This window comes from Oncorhynchus keta, chromosome 35 (assembly GCF_023373465.1).
Source record: "Oncorhynchus keta strain PuntledgeMale-10-30-2019 chromosome 35, Oket_V2, whole genome shotgun sequence".
NCBI lineage: Eukaryota > Metazoa > Chordata > Actinopteri > Salmoniformes > Salmonidae > Oncorhynchus > Oncorhynchus keta.
In genome coordinates, this window is record NC_068455.1 from 73,628,359 (window position 1) to 73,648,873 (window position 20,515).

Consider the following 20,515-nt stretch of genomic DNA (forward strand, 5'->3'; position numbering starts at 1 on the left):
CTCTCTCTCGGTCTCTGTCTCTCTCTCGGTCTCTGTCTCTCTCTCGGTCTCTCTCTCTCTCGGTCTCTCTCTCTCTCGGTCTCTCTCGGTCTCTCTGTCTCTCTCGGTCTCTCTGTCTCTCTCTGTCTCTCTGTCTCTCTCTCTCTCTCGGTCTCTCTGTCTCTCTCGGTCTCTCTGTCTCTCTCGGTCTCTCTGTCTCTCTCGGTCTCTCTGTCTCTCTCGGTCTCTCTCGGTCTCTCTGTCTCTCTCGGTCTCTCTGTCTCTCTCGGTCTCTCTGTCTCTCTCGGTCTCTCTGTCTCTCTCGGTCTCTCTGTCTCTCTCGGTCTCTCTGTCTCTCTCTCGGTCTCTCTGTCTCTCTCTCGGTCTCTCTGTCTCTCTCTCGGTCTCTCTGTCTCTCTCTCGTCTCTCTGTCTCTCTCGGTCTCTGTCTCTCTCTCGGTCTCTCTCTCTCTCTCTCTCTCTCGGTCTCTCTCTCTCTCTCTCGGTCTCTCTCTCTCTCTCTCTCTCTCTCTCTCTCGGTCTCTCTCGGTCTCTCTTTTCTCGGTCTCTCTTTCTCTCTTTCTCTCTCTCTCTCTCTCTCTCTCTCTCGGTCTCTCTCTCTCTCTGGTCTCTCTCTCTCTCTCGGTCTCTCTCTCTCTCGGTCTCTCTCTCGGTCTCTCTCTCTCTCGGTCTCTCTTTCTCTCGGTCTCTCTCTCTCGGTCTCTTTCTCTCTCTCTCGGTCTTTCTCTCTCTCTCGGTCTTTCTCTCTCTCTCGCTCTCGGTCTCTCTCTCTCTTTCTCTCTCTCTCGGTCTCTCTCTCTCTCTCGGTCTCTCTGGTTATAGTAATATAATTTAACGTTTACACCGTGAATTACTTGATTTCTCATTGACTCTCACTGCTGTATAACTAATCAACCCTGTATACATTACTACAGTGCAGGTGTGTGTTGCGGGCGTCGCTAGCCTGCCCTCTTGGCTGCCTGAATACACAGCCGCAATCAGCGTAATGACTTCACAACATGCCAACCACAAGAACATAAATCCATCATAACACAGCTGCTGGGCCTAGAAATAGGATACATAGAAAGGATAAAAAGCTACTGTTTTCATCCAGAAACAGAGTTAATAGAATCCATCTGGGTAATGACTCCACAACAACGAGCACATTAAAATTCATCAGCAAACAAAAATAGCTTGCCAACTCAGGCAAGAAATAGATTTGAAAAAAAAAAAAATAATAATTATTTTGACTGACTAGAAACGGTAGAACTAAATGGGTTACACTTCTACTGTTTTAGTCTAGAAATGTAATGAATAGAATCGATCAGCGTAATGACTCAATAACAGAAATCCATCATCACTCAAATACAGCTACCGCCCCTGACGCTGAATCCTAGAAATACAATGAATAGACACAGCGACTGAAGCCCCAAGCATAGAAATAAAGGAAAGGAACACAGCCTTTTGACTTCATGACTCTCATGATATCCCACAACCTGATCCTGCCTCCCCCCAACACCCCCTCCCCCAAGTCATTTCTCTCTCAAACTTGAGTCAACTCTGTCCTGCATGCTGTGCTTTTCTTTTAACCTCATAGCCCATCTGTGTGTGAGTTCGTAGCCTACGCTTTGTGTAATGCTGATATCCTTGTGTGTGTGTGGGTGTGGGTGTGTGGGGATATGTATGTATGTGTGTGTGTGTGTGTGGGGATATGTATGTGTGTGTGTGTGTGTGGGGATATGTGTGTGTGTGTGGGGGATATGTGTGTGTGTGTGTGGGGATATGTGTGTGTGTGTGGGGGATATGTGTGTGTGTGTGGGGATATGTGTGTGTGTGGGGATATGTATGTGTGTGTGTGGGGATATGTATGTGTGTGTGTGGGGATATGTATGTGTGTGTGTGGGGATATGTATGTGTGTGTGTGGGGATATGTATGTGTGTGTGTGGGGATATGTATGTGTGTGTGTGGGGATATGTATGTGTGTGTGTGGGGGTATGTATGTGTGTGTGTGGGGATATGTATGTGTGTGTGTGTGTGTGTGTGGGGATATGTATGTATGTGTGTGTGTGTGGGGATATGTGTGTGTGTGTGGGGATATGTATGTGTGTGTGTGGGGATATGTATGTGTGTGTGTGGGGGGATATGTATGTATGTGTGTGTGTGGGGATATGTATGTATGTGTGTGTGTGTGGGGGATATGTATGTATGTGTGTGTGTGTGGGGATATGTATGTATGTGTGTGTGTGGGGATATGTATGTGTGTGTGTGTGGGGATATGTATGTGTGTGTGTGGGGGGATATGTATGTGTGTGTGGGGGATATGTATGTGTGTGTGGGGGGGATATGTATGTGTGTGTGTGTGTGGGGATATGTATGTGTGTGTGTGTGTGGGGGATATGTATGTGTGTGTGTGTGGGGGATATGTATGTGTGTGTGTGGGTGGGGGATATGTATGTGTGTGTGTGGGGATATGTATGTGTGTGTGTGTGGGGATATGTATGTGTGTGTGTGTATGTGTGTGTGGGGGATATGTATGTGTGTGTGGGGATATGTATGTATGTGTGTGTGTGTGTGGGGATATGTATGTATGTGTGTGTGTGTGGGGATATGTATGTGTGTGTGTGTGTGGGGATATGTATGTGTGTGTGTGTGGGGATATGTATGTGTGTGTGTGGGGATATGTATGTGTGTGTGTGTGGGGATATGTATGTATGTGTGTGTGTGGGGGGATATGTATGTATGTGTGTGTGTGGGGATATGTATGTATGTGTGTGTGTGGGGATATGTATGTATGTGTGTGTGGGGGATATGTATGTATGTGTGTGTGGGGGATATGTATGTGTGTGTGTGTGGGGATATGTATGTGTGTGTGTGTGGGGATATGTATGTGTGTGTGGGGGGATATGTATGTGTGTGTGTGGGGGGGATATGTATGTGTGTGTGTGTGGGGGTTATGTATGTGTGTGTGTGTGGGGATATGTATGTGTGTGTGTGGGGGATATGTATGTGTGTGTGTGTGGGGATATGTGTGTGTGTGTGGGGATATGTATGTGTGTGTGTGTGGGGATATGTATGTGTGTGTGTGTGGGGATATGTATGTGTGTGTGTGGGGGATATGTATGTGTGTGTGTGGGGATATGTATGTATGTGTGTGTGTGGGGATATGTATGTATGTGTGTGTGTGGGGATATGTATGTGTGTGTGTGTGTGGGGATATGTATGTGTGTGTGTGTGGGGATATGTATGTGTGTGTGTGTGGGGGATATGTATGTGTGTGTGTGGGGGATATGTATGTATGTGTGTGTGGGGATATGTATGTATGTGTGTGTGTGTGTGTGGGGATATGTATGTGTGGGTGTGTGGGGATATGTATGTGTGGGTGTGTGGGGATATGTATGTGTGTGTGTGGGGATATGTATGTGTGTGTGTGGGGATATGTATGTATGTGTGTGTGTGGGATATGTATGTATGTGTGTGTGTGTGGGGATATGTATGTGTGTGTGTGTGGGGATATGTATGTGTGTGTGTGGGGATATGTATGTGTGTGTGTGGGGGATATGTATGTGTGTGTGTGTGTGGGGATATGTATGTGTGTGTGTGGGGGATATGTATGTGTGTGTGTGGGGATATGTATGTGTGTGTGTGTATGTGTGTGTGGGGGGGATATGTATGTGTGTGTGTGTGGGGATATGTATGTGTGTGTGTGTGGGGATATGTATGTGTGTGTGTGGGGATATGTATGTGTGTGTGTGGGGATATGTATGTGTGTGTGTGGGGATATGTATGTGTGTGTGTGGGGATATGTATGTATGTGTGTGTGGGGATATGTATGTGTGTGTGTGGGGATATGTATGTGTGTATGTATGTGTGTGGGGATATGTATGTGTGTGTGTGTGGGGGATATGTATGTGTGTGTGTGTGGGGATATGTATGTGTGTGTGTGGGGGGATATGTATGTGTGTGTGTGGGGATATGTATGTGTGTGTGTGGGGATATGTATGTGTGTGTGTGGGGATATGGATATGTATGTGTGTGTGTGGATATGTATATATATGTGTGTGTGTGGTTGTGTGTGTGTGTGTGTGTGGATATGTGTGTGTGTGTGTGTGTGGATATGTATGTGTGTGTGTGGATATGTATGTGTGTGTGGGATATGTATGTGTGTGTGTGGGGGATATGTATGTGTGTGTGGGGGGATATGTATGTGTGTGTGTGGGGATATGTATGTGTGTGTGTGGGGATATGTATGTGTGTGTGTGGGGATATGGATATGTATGTGTGTGTGTGGATATGTATATATATATGTGTGTGTGTGTGTGTGTGTGTGTGTGTGTGTGTGTGTGTGGATATGTGTGTGTGTGTGGATATGTGTGTGTGTGTGGATATGTATGTGTGTGTGTGGATATGTATGTGTGTGTGTGGATATGTGTGTGTGTGTGGATATGTATGTATGTGTGTGTGTGGATATGTATGTATGTGTGTGTGTGGATATGTATGTATGTGTGTGTGTGGATATGTATGTATGTGTGTGTGTGGATATGTGTGTGTGTGGATATGTGTGTGTGTGGATATGTATGTGTGTGTGTGTGTGTATGTATGTGTGTGTGTGTGTGTGTGTATATGTATGTGTGTGTGTGTGTATATGTATGTATGTGTGTGTGTGTGTATATGTATGTGTGTGTGTGTGTGTGTGTGTGTGTGTGTGTGTGTGTTGTATTAACCGGTGTCTCTGTGTCCTCCAGGGTTTGATGCTCTTGGGGACCTGCTGAAGCCCACAGTGTCCAACCATAACCAGGCTCCCCCCATGGCCCTCCACCACCCCCACCCAAGTCACCCCCATCCAGGATACCACCCAGGGGGCAAGCTGCTGGCCAACGACCTGGACTCCTCCCTCGCCAACCTCGTTGGCAGTGAGTACTATACAGAGACACACACTTCTTTTGTGTCCTCATCTGTCTCCTTGTGTCTTTCTCTTTGTGCTGACTCTCCATGTCTCTCTCCTCTACCCCTCTCTCCTCTACCCCTCTCTCCTCTACCCCTCTCTCCTCTACCCCTCTCTCCTCTACCCCTCTCTCCTCTACCCCTCTCTCCTCTACCCCTCTGTTCTCTCCCCCTCTCTCCCCTTTTCCCCCTCTCTCCTTTCCCTCCCCCTCTCTCCTTTCCCTCCCCCTCTCTCCTTTCCCTCTCTCCTTTCCCTCTCTCCTTTCCCTCTCTCCTTTCCCTCCCCCTCTTCTTTCCCTCTTGGTCCATTGGATTACCTAATGGTAAGGATTGGCCCTAGTAGCTATCAGAAGTTTGGGCAGACAGAGAGAGGACAGGCAGTGAGAGGGAACCCAGTAGGGAGCCACTGATCACAAGCCGCTACTCTTACTGTAAACAGTATTTAGGAGCCTTCACTACTCCCCAGGGCTGGCTGGCTTTCTGTCTGTCTGGCTTAGATTCTCTCTTTAAATACACCTCACCCATCTCTCTCTCTCTCTCTCTCTCTCTCTCTCTCTCTCTCTCTCTCTCTCTCTCTCTCCTCAGATCTGCAGTTCGGAGGAGCCCCAGCCAAGAAGTAAGTGTGTGTGGATGTGATGTAGAGCCAGACTACTGCAGCGTTTTCCCTAGACAATAGAGGGCTATGGCGGTCTGCCATCCTACTGTACTCCAGTCCCAGGCAGGCAGTGCTGATAACACACAGTAGACTGCTTCTCGACATAAAACACATTACTAAAATAAGTGATAGTCTTGGCCTCCTGAGTGGCGCAGTGGTCTAAGGCGCTGCATTGCTGTCATTGAGCCTTCACTACAGCCCCGGGTTCGATCCCAGGCTGTGTCACAGCCGGCCGTGACCGGGAGACCCATGAGGCGGTGGATAATTGGCCCAGCGTCGTCCGGGTTAGGAGAGGGTTTGGCCCAGCGTCGTCCGGGTTAGGAGAGGTTTTGGCCCAGCGTCGTCCGGGTTAGGAGAGGGTTTGGCCCAGCGTCGTCCGGGTTAGGAGAGGGTTTGACCGGCCACCGGCCACACTCTCGCGACTCCTTGTGGCGGGCCGGTCGCCTGCAAGCTGATTTCGGTCGCCAGATGTACGGTGTTTCCAACGACACATTGGTGCGACTGGCTTCCAGGTTAAGCGAGTAGTGCGGCTTGGTGGGTTCGTGTTTAGGAGGACGCATGGCTCTCGACCTTCACCTCTCCCGAGTCCGTAGGGGACAAGTCTGTAAACTTAGACTCCTGGTCAAAAGACTGTAACTACCAATTGGATTTCACGAAATTGTGGAGAAAAGGGGGTACACCAAGAAAAGCCACTAAAATAGTTTTGACATCTGAGTGTTTTTAATTACAAAACCATCATGTGGTAGAAACATAGCGTTAATCAACACTCTGGATAGTTTGCTACGTAGCATGTAAATGTCCTTTTGGGACAGACCACTGCAGTGTTTTCCCGAGACGGACTGCCATCCCACAGACCTGTGTTAGGACCCACCCATCTCCAGAGCTTCTGTGCTACTCAGATACGTTGGAAACTAAACAGAAACTAAAGCAGCTTTACCCCTCAGCGACGACACAGTGAGACCTAGTGAAGAGCTTTGTCCCTCAGCGACGACACAGTGAGACCTAGTGAAGAGCTTTACCCCTCAGCGACGACACAGTGAGACCTAGTGAAGAGTTTTGTCCCTCAGCGACGACACAGTGAGACCTAGTGAAGAGCTTTACCCCTCAGCGACGACACAGTGAGACCTAGTGAAGAGCTTTGTCCCTCAGCGACGACACAGTGAGACCTAGTGAAGAGCTTTACCCCTCAGCGACGACACAGTGAGACCTAGTGAAGAGCTTTTACCCATCAGACGACACAGTGAGACCTAGTGAAGAGCTTTGTCCCTCAGTGACGACACAGTGAGACCTAGTGAAGAGCTTTGTCCCTCAGCGACGACACAGTGAGACCTAGTGAAGAGCTTTACCCCTCAGCGACGACACAGTGAGACCTAGTGAAGAGCTTTACCCCTCAGCGACGACACAGTGAGACCTAGTGAAGAGCTTTACCCCTCAGCGACGACACAGTGAGACCTAGTGAAGAGCTTTACCCCTCAGCGACGACACAGTGAGACCTAGTGAAGAGCTTTACCCCTCAGCGACGACACAGTGAGACCTAGTGAAGAGCTTTACCCATCAGAGACGACACAGTGAGACCTAGTGAAGAGCTTTACCCCTCAGCGACGACACAGTGAGACCTAGTGAAGAGCTTTACCCATCAGACGACACAGTGAGACCTAGTGAAGAGCTTTACCCATCAGACGACACAGTGAGACCTAGTGAAGAGCTTTGTCCCTCAGTGACGACACAGTGAGACCTAGTGAAGAGCTTTGTCCCTCAGCGACGACACAGTGAGACCTAGTGAAGAGCTTTGTCCCATCAGACGACACAGTGAGACCTAGTGAAGAGCTTTGTCCCTCAGCGACGACACAGTGAGACCTAGTGAAGAGCTTTGTCCCTCAGCGACGACACAGTGAGACCTAGTGAAGAGCTTTGTCCCTCAGCGACGACACAGTGAGACCTAGTGAAGAGCTTTGTCCCTCAGCGACGACACAGTGAGACCTAGTGAAGAGCTTTGTCCCTCAGCGACGACACAGTGAGACCTAGTGAAGAGCTGTGTCCCTCAGCGACGACACAGTGAGACTTAGTGAAGAGCTTTACCCATCAGACGACGACACAGTGAGACCTAGTGAAGAGCTTTACCCCTCAGCGACGACACAGTGAGACCTAGTGAAGAGCTTTACCCCTCAGACGACACAGTGAGACCTAGTGAAGAGCTTTACCCCTCAGCGACGACACAGTGAGACCTAGTGAAGAGCTTTACCCCTCAGCGACGACACAGTGAGACCTAGTGAAGAGCTTTACCCCTCAGCGACGACACAGTGAGACCTAGTGAAGAGCTTTACCCCTCAGCGACGACACAGTGAGACCTAGTGAAGAGCTTTACCCCTCAGACGACACAGTGAGACCTAGTGAAGAGCTTTACCCCTCAGAGGACACAGTGAGACCTAGTGAAGAGCTTTACCCCTCAGAGGACACAGTGAGACCTAGTGAAGAGCTTTACCCCTCAGAGGACACAGTGAGACCTAGTGAAGAGCTTTAGCTGCAATATATTACCGATGTTATTAGACATGCCTTTATATCTGTTTATAACCGTTGGCGTCGGATTGTCACAAATATGATATAGTGACAGTTGATTAACGAGTGTGGTGTTTTTGCACGGTGCATTTTGTCTCTGTGTGCCCCGGTGTTCAGGCCAGACATGCAGTGGAGCCAGTCTGGAGAGAAGAGACTAACTGGGGGACACAACTGGCAGAGCAAGACCATGACCAGCACCACGGCCTGGAACCCTGTTCCCATGACCCCCGCACCCATGCCTGTACAACACCTGGTGAGTGGTTGTGTCTCTGTCTCTCACCGGAGATGCAGGTGATGTTATTTTTGTCAATAACAGCCCGTCCAGCTGCAGTAGATGGACTCTAGCCAAGACTGTGATTGCTGTGCTTTGAGCGTGTGTGCTAGGATTTCCGTTAGCCGGTAATAGCCTGCTTTTGCCCCCCCCCCGCACACCAAAACACAAATTTGTTAACTGCCACTACCCAATTGTCCAATAAAAATAAAATAATCCCATTGTAAAATAATGCTTTTTTTTGTTGCCTTTAACATAGATCGAAATACCAGTCGATGTATATATATTTGACCGGTTATGTTATAGGGGCATTTGCATACATTTTGTGGAATTAAATTGCCTTCTGGGTATTTTCGTGAGTCGTTATGTTCATCACACACACTCGGCGTACAGACACAGAGCCGATGAACGCAAATCTGTCAGCGTGACAGCTGCTGGCTCCTCAAACACCTCAATCTGTCAGACAGCGTGACAGCTGCTGGCTCCTCAAACACCTCAATCTGTCAGACAGCGTGACAGCTGCTGGCTCCTCAAACACCTCAATCTGTCAGACAGCGTGACAGCTGCTGGCTCCTCAAACGCCTCAATCTGTCAGACAGCGTGACAGCTGCTGGCTCCTCAAACACCTCAATCTGTCAGACAGCGTGACAGCTGCTGGCTCCTCAAACGCCTCATTCATTACTGCTGGACTGAAACATGCTTTCATTTCAACAATAAATGCAATCGTGTGTTTAAAAACAGTTTTGATGGCCACGGTTTTTAAAACAGCTTCTTTTTTTAATAATAGATTTTTGGACTGATAATTGAAGTGTGTTTCCAAGGCAATGGTAGGCAGGCTTCTTCAGCGCATCGTACACACACCACGTTGCAATGAGCTGGAGGCACGATGCGTTTTAAAAACGAAAAAACAACTTAATTGTTGTAATCCAAACATTTTACTTCATCTTAATGAGGCATGTCTTACCTTGCTTCAAAGTCAAATCTAACCTGTAGAAAGTGGAGAGCCAATTATTTTATGAAGACTACTGGTTTCAAAGGCATATGGAAGTATATTTCTCTCATGTTGTACTTTCTTTCATTGTCCAGTAGCCAAACGCACACTTCTAGTCTTATTAGCAACCCATGCTAGTTATTAGCAACCCATGCTAGTTGTTAGCAACCCATGCTAGTTGTTAGCAACCCATGCTAGTTGTTAGCAACCCATGCTAGTTGTTAGCAACCCATGCTAGTTGTTAGCAACCCATGCTAGTTGTTAGCAACCCATGCTAGTTGTTAGCAACCCATGCTAGTTGTTAGCAACCCATGCTAGTTGTTAGCAACCCATGCTAGTTGTTAGCAACCCATGATAGTTGTTAGCAACCCATGATAGTTGTTACGTCTTTCGATCTCTCGTCTTTCAAAATTTGTAATGAATATTTTAATCTCTTGTCACATGAAAATGCATGTGCGCTTTTGACAATTTGTGTTTTCGCGCTAATTGCTTTGTGAAATGAATTCTGGCACATAGCCTACTGCCTTGTGCACGTTGCTGGGCTTATAACAGAGAACGAGCAATGAGCCAGATATATTTCACCGGGTGTATAAATGTGAAGCATCTGGTTGGAGTTTTCACTCACTACCAAATATGGTAATGAGAGGAAGCTCAGTGGCCGGCAGTGGGAGAAGATGTAGCGAGGTGAATTTTGGCCGACATTCTGATAATTTTCGCCTCAATAAAACCTTTGATCTCAATACAGTTCTGTTTCCTAAACTAGACTCTGTTTCTTACAGAGTGGGCTATGTTTTTTTTGTAGACTTAAACGTTTCTATTACGTGACATATTGGATTGACATAGGCTGGTGATTTTGCTGTTCCTTACTGCATTTTCCTAACGGAAACCCTAGTGCTTGCCAAGACTGAGTGCTGAGCTTGCCAATGGAAATCTGTCACTAACCCCTTGCTTCCTTTCTTCCTCTCTCTCCCTGTCTCTCTCTCTCCCTGTCTCTCTCTCTCCCTGTCTCTCTCTCTCCCTGTCTCTCTGTGTGTGTGTCCTTGTCTCTGTCTGTCTGTGTGTGTGTCCTTGTCTCTGTCTGTCTGTGTGTGTGTCTCTGTCTGTCTGTGTGTGTGTCTCTGTCTGTCTGTCTGTGTGTGTGTCTCTGTGTGTGTCCCTGTCTCTGTCTGTCTGTGTGTCTCTGTCTGTCTGTGTGTGTCTCTGTCCGTGTGTCCTTGTCCCTGTGTCCTTGTCCCTGTCTCTGTCTGTTTGTGTGTGTCTCGGTCTCAATTCTTTCCATGTCGTCCTGTTTTTGCTGTCTTGACTTCTTCACCTCATCCATCTTCTCCCTCTCTCCATTCCTCTGTTTTCTCTTCCCCATCTCTCTTTCTCTCTTTCTCTCTTTCTTTCTTTCTTTCTTTCTCTCTTCTCTCTTTCTCTCTTTCTCTCTTTCTTCTCTCTTTCTCTCTTTCTCTCTTTCTCTCTCTCTCTCTCTTTCTCACTTTCTCTCTCTCTTTCTCACTTTCTCTTTCTCTCTCTCTTTCACTCTTTCACTCTTTCACTCTCTCACTTTCTCACTTTCTCTCTTTCTCTCTTTCTCTCTCTCTTTGCCATGCAGAATGGGATGTTCTATGCTGGTTATGTAAGTAGTAGGGTGGGACCCAAATGGTGCATCACTTTTCACCAGGGGCCTATCAGAGAGAATTCTGGTCTTTGTAGTGGTGCATCACTTTTCACCAGGGGTCTATCAGAGAGAATTCTGGTCTTTGTTCCCGTTCTCTACCCTTCACCCAGAAGTGTACACTCCCTCCTCATGAATTTAAAAGCATTAGATTGGAGGAAGTTTCCACCCTGTAAGTTGTATTCGGCGCACATGACAAACTTTGATTTTATGTATATATACAAAAGTATGTGGACACCCCTTCAAATTAGTGGATTTGGCTATTTCAGCCACACCCGTTGCTGACAGGTGTAAAATAATTGAGCACACAGCCATGCAATCTCCATAGACTAACATTGGCAGTAGACTGACCTTACTGAAGAGCTCAGTGACATTCAACGTGGCATCGTCATAGGATGCCACCTTTCCAACGAGTCAGTTTGTCAGATTTCTACCCTGCTAGAGCTGCCATGGCCAACTGTAAGTGCTGTTATTGTGAAGTGGAAACGTCTAGGAGCAACAACTGCTCAGCCACGACGTGGTAGGCCACACAAGCTCACAGAACAGGACCACTGAGTGCTGAAGCACACAGTGCAAATAAATTGTCTGTACTCGGTTGCAACACTCACTACCGAGTTCCAAACTGCCCCTGGAAGCAAAGTCAGCACAATAACTGTTTGTCGGGGACTTCGTGAAAGGGGTTTCTGTGGCCGAGGAGCCGCACACAAGCCTAGGATCACCATGCACAATGCCAAGCGCCGGCTGAGGTGGTGTGAAGCTCGCCTCCATTGGACTCTGGAGCAGTGTGATGAATCACTCTTCACCATTTGGCAGTCCGACGGACTAATCTGAATTTGGCGGATGCCAGGAGAACTCTACCCGCCCCAATGCATAGTGCCAACTGTAAACTTTGGTGGAGGAGGAATAATGGTCTGTGGCTGTTTTTCATGGTTCGGGACCCTTAGTTCCAGTGAAGAGATCTTAATGCTACAGCATACAATGACATTTTAGACAATTCTGTACCTCCAACTTTGGTAACAGTTTGGGGAAGACCCTTTCCTGTTTCAGCATGACAATGCCCCTGTGCATCAAGCGAGGTCCATACAGAAATGGTTTGTCGATCGGTGTGGAAGAACTTGACTGGCCTTCACAGATCCCTGACCTCAACCCTATTGTACACCTTTGTGATGAATTGGAATGCTGACTGCGAGCCAGGCCTAATCACCCAACATCAGTGCCCGACCTCACTGATGCTCTTGTGGCTGAATGGAAGCAAGTCCCCAGCAGCAATGTTCCAACATCTAGTAGAAAGACTTCCCAGAAGAGTGGAGGTTGTTATAGCAACAATGTTCCAACATCTAGTAGAAAGACGTAGTTTATATGACCTTTTACCTGTAGTTTATGACCTCTTTACCTGTAGTTTATGACCTCTTTACCTGTAGTTTATGACCTCTTTACCTGTAGTTTATGACCTCTTTACCTGTAGTTTATGACCTCTTTACCTGTAGTTTATATGACCTCTTTACCTGTAGTTTATGACCTCTTTACCTGTAGTTTATATGACCTCTTTACCTGTAGTTTATATGACCTCTTTACCCGTAGTTTATATGACCTCTTTACCCGTAGTTTATCTTTACCCGTAGTTTATTGTGCCTGTATTTATCTGTAGTTTGTTGTACCTACATTTATTTATAGTTTACCTGTAGTTATTTATTTTACCTATAGTTTGTGTAAATCATTTTACCTGTAGTTTGTTGTATCTATATTTATTTATAGTTTACCTGTAGTTATTTTTTTGACCTGCAGTTTATCTGTAAATCATTTGACCTGTAGTTTACCTGTAAATCATTTGACCTGTAGTTTACCTGTAAATCATTTGACCTGTAGTTTACCTGTAAATCATTTGACCTGTAGTTTACCTGTAAATCATTTGACCTGTAGTTTACCTGTAAATCATTTGACCTGTAGTTTACCTGTAAATCATTTGACCTGTAGTTTACCTGTAAATCATTTGACCTGTAGTTTATCTGTAAATCATTTGACCTGTAGTTTATCTGTAAATCATTTGACCTGCAGTTTGTTTTATTTTACCTGCATCTATTTATAGTTTATTTGACCTGTATTTACATGTAGTTGTTTCCTGTAGTTTAGTTTACCTGTAGTTATTTATTTTAGGTTATCTTGCCTTTATTTATTAGCAATTTATTTTAACTGTGATTATCTGTAGTTTATTTGAAGTGTTTATCTGTAGTTTACCTGTGTTGATGAATGTGATGTCCGTGGAGGTCATCCCATCAGTTTTACCTGTTTAGACCGGTCTTTAATTGTCCCTCAGCTCTGTTAACCAGGTCTCTCTCTCCTCCCATACAGGCTCCAGCTCCTATGCCTTTCCCCATGACCACACCGCAAGTGCCTATGTATGGAATGGTGAGTGCTGTTCACACATACCATATTAATACCTGGTATGTATTTTGCTAGAAGAATGGCCGTGGCCTAGCAAGGCCCACATCCTTCTGATGCTAAACATGTCCCCCAACTTTCCTGTCTCTCACTGTCTTGACCCATTTCAAACAAAAACAAAAGCTTGATATGTTTTTTCCTCCCCAGGTCCCTCAGATGGGTCAGATGGGGGGTGTACAGGTGATGGCCCCCCAGCCCATGATGTACAACCAGCCTGTACTCAGACCCACAAACCCCTTCTCCCCCATGCCTGGAGCCCAGGTGACCCCCAGACCCTTACAACACTGTTATGCCCCATCCCCTGAACTCGAGTTACCCTACCTGACCTACACCCTTAGTCCAAAGTCCTTTACGGCACTACAATTGTACATGCGAACTCACAAACCCATTTTCCCCTGCAGTTTTAGTGTCCTTTTCTGCCATTTTCCCTCACTGACTGGCTTTCCTTCCTCTTCCTCTTTTCTTTCTCTCCGTCTCAGATGCAGTTCATGTAATTTCATCTGGGGGAGCAGAGCGACGAAAAATGATGGCATAAAACACACAGAGCGGACAAACGAAGAAAAGGGAAACGAATGAATGAAAGACTGAGGGGCAGACAGAAAAACCAACCAACCAACACCAAATACAAGAGGAGAGGAAGAGGGAAGAAGAGGCTGATGAACCCGGGAGATGGAGGGTAGAGCAAAGAAGAGTGTTTATGATATTATAAAGGCTTACCTCTCTGTCTGAAACAGCCAACCCCCCCCAAAAAAAAAAATATTGAACCCCTATAAATGGATAGGTCTTTTAGAGTAGACGGTGTGAAGGGGTCAGGTGTGAAAGGTCATAGGTTCATTACACTTAGGACCCGTGTGTACATGGACTTTTTCTGTGTTGGTTTAGTTTGTCTTCGGTGTAGATGGATGGATTACAGCCTGTTAAAATGACTGGGACTCTCCGATGTTGTAGGTATGCTACTGAGCTGATATTGAGCACTTTGGCACACACACACAAACAGACAGAGGTGTGAATCTAGCCATGGGCAGAACGGACTGATTTGTTTACAAATAGATGGGTAGGTTACCGTTGGAGCCATCCTCTCTGGTTGGTGAGATTAGTTACAAACTGGTAGGATCTTGTGTTCTGGTTTTCTATCTCTGAGTGTGTGTGTGTGTGTGTGTGTGTGTGCACTGTTTATAAAAGCATTACTTAGTGAGCTGGTCTCTACCTGCTTTCTTAGACTAAAAGGTCACCAAATTAAAGATGTTTTTTGTTTTCCAACTTTCTCACCATTACTCATCAACCGGGTGGAAATGTTTGTCCCTGCTCGCGAGCCGTCCTTGACTGTTTGCTAGTTCAGAAGAAGCACTTACGGTCTGTATGTTACCCAGGGGAGGTGTTTCAGACATGGAGAAGCCATCACCAGGTGTAATCAGACTGGATAGAAAACATTAAGGACACCCCTCTACCCTCACCATCATCCTACCATCAATCAGACTGGATAGAAAACATTAAGGACACCCCTCTACCCTCACCATCCTCCCAACTCTCGGCTGCTTCTCATGTATTTCTGTCTGTCCATGGAGAGAGCTAGGGAACTGTTGAGCGCATCTGAAATGGCACCCTGTTCCCTATCAAGTGCACTACTGCCCTAAGGGCCCTGGTTAAAAGTAGGGGCCTACAGTATTTAGAGAATAGGTTGCCATTTGGGAACATTCCTGGTGTAAAATGTTTCTATCCCCTCCTCTCTACTGCGTCTGTATCTTGTAAAAACAGTTTCCTCATCCTGCTGTGCCCTCGAATTTTGACTGATTCATGCTTACACACACACACACACACACACACACACACACACACACAGGCATGCAATAACGTGTACATACAGATGTACACACATGCATGTAGCACGTTACACACACACATGCAGAAACACACACTGAACAATGTTAGATTTTTCTGGGATAATTCTGGTGGTAATAATGTCAATTTTTATTTTTTATTTTTATATATGTGTGTCAAGGTTGTTATTGGTTCACGTTCTGAACCTTATTGCCAAGGGTTACTTTATTGTTAAATACTTTTTGGGACACATGGAGTGTAAAATGGACAAGCCACTACTGGTTTGATAACACTCTGGTTCCCGGATTGCTTTATGAAAGGATGTCAGTGTAACTATTGGGGCTCAGGTGAAACAGGTGAGGGGTTAACATCTTTTGGACAAATTGCCACAATTTCCACCGTCTTAATTCCCCTGTATAAAACGCATTGGTGTGTTTTCCTGCTCATGCCATGTGTTGCTCACCCAGGGCTGTTTTCTGTCCGTTTCCTGGATCTTGGTAGCAGGTCTGTTTCCTGGATCTTGGTAGCAGGTCTGTTTCCTGGATCTTGGTAGCCGGTCTGTTTCCTGGATCTTGGTAGCAGGTCTGTTTCCTGGATCTTGGTAGCAGGTCTGTTTCCTGGATCTTGGTAGCAGGTCTGTTTCCTGGATCTTGGTAGCAGGTCTGTTTCCTGGATCTTGGTAGCAGGTCTGTTTCCTGGATCTTGGTAGCAGGTCTGTTTCCTGGATCTTGGTAGCAGGTCTGTTTCCTGGATCTTGGTAGCAGGTCTGTTTCCTGGATCTTGGTAGCAGGTCTGTTTCCTGGATCTTGGTAGCAGGTCTGTTTACTGGATCTTGGTAGCAGGTCTGTTTACTGGATCTTGGTAGCAGGTCTGTTTACTGGATCTTGGTAGCAGGTCTGTGCTCTCTTGCCAACTTCTTATGTAATTGTCATGCTAAATGATGACCGTGGAGTAGGCAAAAGCTCAAAGACCTGGGACCGGGCTAATATCTTGGCGCTGAAGTGTATGATGACTATGCCACCTGATGTACGTACAGCTCTAGATTCTTTCTCTGGTCTCCAATGCCTGTCTAGTATGTACAGCTCTAGATTCTTTCTCTTGTCTCCAATGGATGTCTAGTATGTACTGCTTTCTCAGCTTTGCTCGCAAGTCCAACCTCTCCAAACACCTGCTTAGACGTTATAAACCTAAATGATAATGATGTATATTAACATAACACCTTTTATGAAACTGTTACTCTCTTCCTCTGGTCTCTCCAATGCCTGTCTAGTATGTACAGCTCTAGATTCTTCCTCTGGTCTCTCCAATGCCTGTCTAGTACGTACAGCTCTAGATTCTTCCTCTGGTCTCATCCAGTGCCGGGTAGATTATAGTTATAAAATATCCCCCTCCTTGTATACTGTCAGGTAGACCCAGCTCTAGAATTACCCCCAAGGTGCTGTCTCTTCTTCGTTCTCCTTTAGATACGGATTTAGAATCCCCATCTAACTTCCTGTTTCTCTGGGCTCTGTCATTGGCCTTCACTGCTTCTGCTGTGAGTGGGTATGTCCCCACTCCACAATGTCCATCAATCCTGGAAACTTTAAAACTGTCTTGGATTGGAATATATATGCATCGATAGCCAATCGGCTGGCTACGGGTGATATATCATCCTTATGAAAGATGAGGCCTGTAGTCTTTCTGAAATGTCTCTTTGTCTAAAGGATAGCCTCGCTATAGCAGCACCTATGTAAGGGGAGATTCAATCTCTGTCCCTGAAGATGCTGGTGGGTTCATGTCCCTGAATCTGGTGGGCATGGAGCTCTGGGTAGCAGTTCTAGGATCTTGAATCAACCCTAAGCCATAGGGCTCTGGTCTAAAGTAGTGCACTATATAGGGAACAGGGCTCTGGTCTAAAGTAGTGCACTATATAGGGAACAGGGCTCTGGTCTAAAGTAGTGCACTATATAGGGAACAGGGCTCTGGTCTAAAGTAGTGCACTATACAGGGAACAGGGCTCTGGTCAAAAGTAGTGCACTATACAGGGAACAGGGCTCTGGTCAAAAGTAGTGCACTATATAGGGAACAGGGCTCTGGTCTAAAGTAGTGCACTATATAGGGAACAGGGCTCTGGTCTAAAGTAGTGCACTATATAGGGAACAGGGCTCTGGTCTAATAGGAACAGGGCTCTGGTCTAAAGTAGTGCACTATATAGGGAACAGGGCTCTGGTCTAAAGTAGTGCACTATATAGGGAACAGGGCTCTGGTCTAAAGTAGTGCACTATATAGGGAACAGGGCTCTGGTCTAAAGTAGTGCACTATACAGGGAACAGGGCTCTGGTCAAAAGTAGTGCACTATATAGGGAGTAGGGTGCCATTTGGAATACAACTTTTTGTTTGCCATTTAAAAAAAAAAAAAAAAAAAAAAAAGTGAAATCTCCCAAAACATTTTTTTTCTCTCCTGAATTTATCACGTCTTGTGTTCTCCAGTTTACTTATTATTTTTGGGATTCCATGCAGAGAAAACTGTATAAAACAAGTCCTGCCTGTAAATGGAGGTGTTTTGTGTAAATTTGAGCTGGTTTCAAAGTGGTGGAAGGGCAGAGAGAGTGACAGCGTGGAGAGTCTTCTCTCCTCAATGAATACATGGTTGTGATGTCTTGTTGTCCTCGCTACACCTTAAAAGCTAGCCTGGTGAAACAAGACTGAAACGTATGCATATCAGCTTGGATTCCAGGCTAGTTAAAAGCATAATCTGATCTACCCTGTCAACTCGCTCAAGTGTCCGTGTTGTCATGAAAAGGCACTCTTAACCTAACCTGCTACAAGAACCGGTACCCCTAACCTAACCTGCTACAAGAACCGGTACCCCTAACCTAACCTGCTACAAGAACCGGTACCCCTAACCTAAACAGACCTATCCAATCTCAATTGTCTTTCCTTGATTCCTGTCTTCTCAAAATGCATTGGTCTGAAGGGTGTAGCCCGATCCACTTTTCCAAAGATGCCATGTTACTTTGACTCCTATTGAAATGGGTCTTTTTGATACTATCTGTAAGTGAAGCAGCCTCTGTGTGTGTGATCCTTTCCATACGAGACCGATACGTGTCAAGTCAATCTGAAACGCACAAAGGAATGGGGAGACTTTTGGGGTTATGAATGGATACATTTGGATAAATCCCTGAAATGTATTTGTTTTATTTGTTAAAAACAAAAACAAACACAAACAACTTCCCTCGTTTTCAGTCGGTGTGTTCGTTCCAAGATGTTCCTGTGCACATTCTTTCTTTCCTAAATGATTTTTTCAGTTGTTGTTGAGAACTACTCTTCTGACTGCTGCCTGGTGATTTACTATGTACATACAAACACACGTAATATACATCTGAAATGATAGCCTGTCCCCTATAGAGTGCATTACTTAGTGAACTACGTACAGTAGGGAAGAGATTGTCATTTGGGTTGCACACACACACACACACATCTGCTATAATGTTATTTTGTTTTCTTTTGTTAAATTTTTCTGAACCTGAGAGATAATTGCATTATGCGGTATATATATATTAATATGATATAATACCCAATGGGGGATTTCATGTATGGAGAAGGAAGGCAGACGATTGGCTGCATGTCTACAGGCCATTAATGAATTGTCCATTTGATCAGTTGTTGATCGATTGATTGGTCGTCAATGATTCAGATAATGAAACCTTCGTCTCTGGTTCGTCTCTGGTTCGTCTCTGGTTCTTCCCCCTCTTTGTAAATGTTTATTTATTTATGCAGAAATATAATGATTTTATTAAGCATGGAAATAATACATAACAAATGTTTCAGAATATAATTCAGTTATGGGCTTTTACTTTACTTTTGTTTTATTTTACTTTTTTTTTTTTTAAGAAGAAGAAATAAAGTCATTTTCCTTTTAGTGTTTTGTGATTTTTGTTCTGTTTCTAAACCACACAGAATTCAAAGGTCAAGCCGGTATGCTATTGAAAATAGTTTGGCGTTTAGTGTAGGGCAAGAGGTGGACCTTCAGTAGGCCTTAGCGTGTCCAGTTTTATGTCTGTCCCAAAAAGCCAGTAATAAGCCAACATTTATTAGTGACAGTCCTTAGTCGAAATTACTAGGACACACACAGCCAGGGCAGGCCAGGAGAGGGTAATGCCAATCCACCGCTAGATAACGACTGACAGCTGAAGAGCGGGAGCGAGGAGTAAGTGAGAGGGGTATGAAGTCAGTGATCTTCAGGTCGTAGCTCTAGAAAGAGGCCCGACTTCCGGATTTACAATTCCGAGTTGGATGAAAGTTCAAAACGTATTTTCCCAGTCATAGCGCGTTTTTCTGGGTTCGCAGTGCTCTTGAACTCTTTGAAGTCCGATTTTGCAATTCCGAGTTGTTTTGAGTGCGACACAAATCATGCTTGTTTGACAGCATGGCCAATGTTGTGTTTATAACTTTAAACTAGGAATATAGACTTCATCTTAGACTTGGGACCACACAGCCACTCCACTGAATAGCAGGCTAGTGATTGCTTTGCAATGCTTGCAGTTAGCCGCTGATTCCTTCCAAACCTCTCATTGTTGTATTTGCGATATCCAACTTGTTGTGTAATGTTTGTCCAATGACTGATGAGCACTGATACGTCTTATCTATAATGTATCTTCATATGACAAGGATTTGCCAGTAGATTGTCGACTTGATTCATGATAACTGCTAGCTAAGATTTTTAAGTTATGTTGACATGATTAGTCCAATCAAAGCTACTAGATTTGACGTCATTTTATGTGGCTAATGACCTTGAGCCTCCTTTGATGGGAACTTCTAATGTAACTCGATGGCAGCACCCAAAGTGCTTGAATTTTCGAGCTTGATCCTTAGACTTGGCGGTGACTAGTGTCCCCATGAGTGACAGAACACTGAGCCAATCACGGTGCAACGCTCTGTATTTTCTGCTGGCTTGCCCCATTACCACAGAAAGCACTGAGCTATGCTGAAACACCTGCATTTTGGAGCTGCTTTACTCAAGAAAACAAAAAAGAGACTATGTTTTAATGCAGCTTCATTAACTCAATGATATATTTTTTACATTGTTTGCAAACTGATATGTGACACATATTAACGCCAAAATAACAGGCAAACCCACCCCCAAAAAACATTTGTATTTATTTTGGGGTAAAAATGTGGGGATCAAAACATGCTGTGAATGACAGGTCGTCACTGTTTTAGTGT

The 20,515-nt window shown here is 45.3% G+C and overlaps 1 protein-coding gene and 2 long non-coding RNA genes across 58 annotated transcripts in view; 2 read left to right on the forward strand and 1 right to left on the reverse strand.

The window, feature by feature from the left end:
- The window catches only part of LOC118379639 (phosphatidylinositol-binding clathrin assembly protein-like), an 82,064-nt gene extending 66,602 nt beyond the window's left edge, over window positions 1-15,462 (forward strand). For 5 of the 6 annotated variants that reach the window (XM_052497710.1, XM_052497705.1, XM_052497706.1 and 2 more), the window contains 7 exons: window positions 4,722-4,889; window positions 5,506-5,536; window positions 8,249-8,384; window positions 10,991-11,014; window positions 13,403-13,459; window positions 13,640-13,753; window positions 13,972-15,462. In XM_052497710.1, the coding sequence (XP_052353670.1) occupies window positions 4,722-4,889; window positions 5,506-5,536; window positions 8,249-8,384; window positions 10,991-11,014; window positions 13,403-13,459; window positions 13,640-13,753; window positions 13,972-13,986 (545 nt within the window). In that variant the 3' untranslated portion in view covers window positions 13,987-15,462. The remainder of the gene's footprint in view (window positions 1-4,721; window positions 4,890-5,505; window positions 5,537-8,248; window positions 8,385-10,990; window positions 11,015-13,402; window positions 13,460-13,639; window positions 13,754-13,971) is intronic. The other variant, XM_052497708.1, reaches the window with a different exon arrangement.
- On the reverse strand, window positions 5,543-8,382 carry LOC127916201 (uncharacterized). Of its 50 annotated transcripts, XR_008093837.1 has the most exons (9): window positions 7,963-8,382; window positions 7,760-7,923; window positions 7,680-7,720; window positions 7,392-7,596; window positions 7,311-7,351; window positions 7,151-7,191; window positions 6,823-7,109; window positions 6,660-6,741; window positions 5,543-6,618 (listed from the first exon to the last, which is right to left on the reverse strand). It is a non-coding gene; the product is annotated as an uncharacterized LOC127916201 (long non-coding RNA). The 50 variants fall into 50 exon arrangements; XR_008093862.1 differs by having other exon boundaries at window positions 6,823-7,191; window positions 7,392-7,473; XR_008093848.1 differs by having other exon boundaries at window positions 6,823-7,191; window positions 7,392-7,514.
- An 8-nt stretch (window positions 15,463-15,470) lies between the features above and the next one.
- LOC127916200 (uncharacterized) lies at window positions 15,471-17,045 on the forward strand. Of its 2 annotated transcripts, none has more exons than XR_008093818.1 (3): window positions 15,471-15,840; window positions 15,893-16,126; window positions 16,205-17,045. It is a non-coding gene; the product is annotated as an uncharacterized LOC127916200 (long non-coding RNA). The 2 variants fall into 2 exon arrangements; XR_008093819.1 differs by having other exon boundaries at window positions 15,471-15,814.
- Window positions 17,046-20,515: the final 3,470 nt, after the last annotated feature.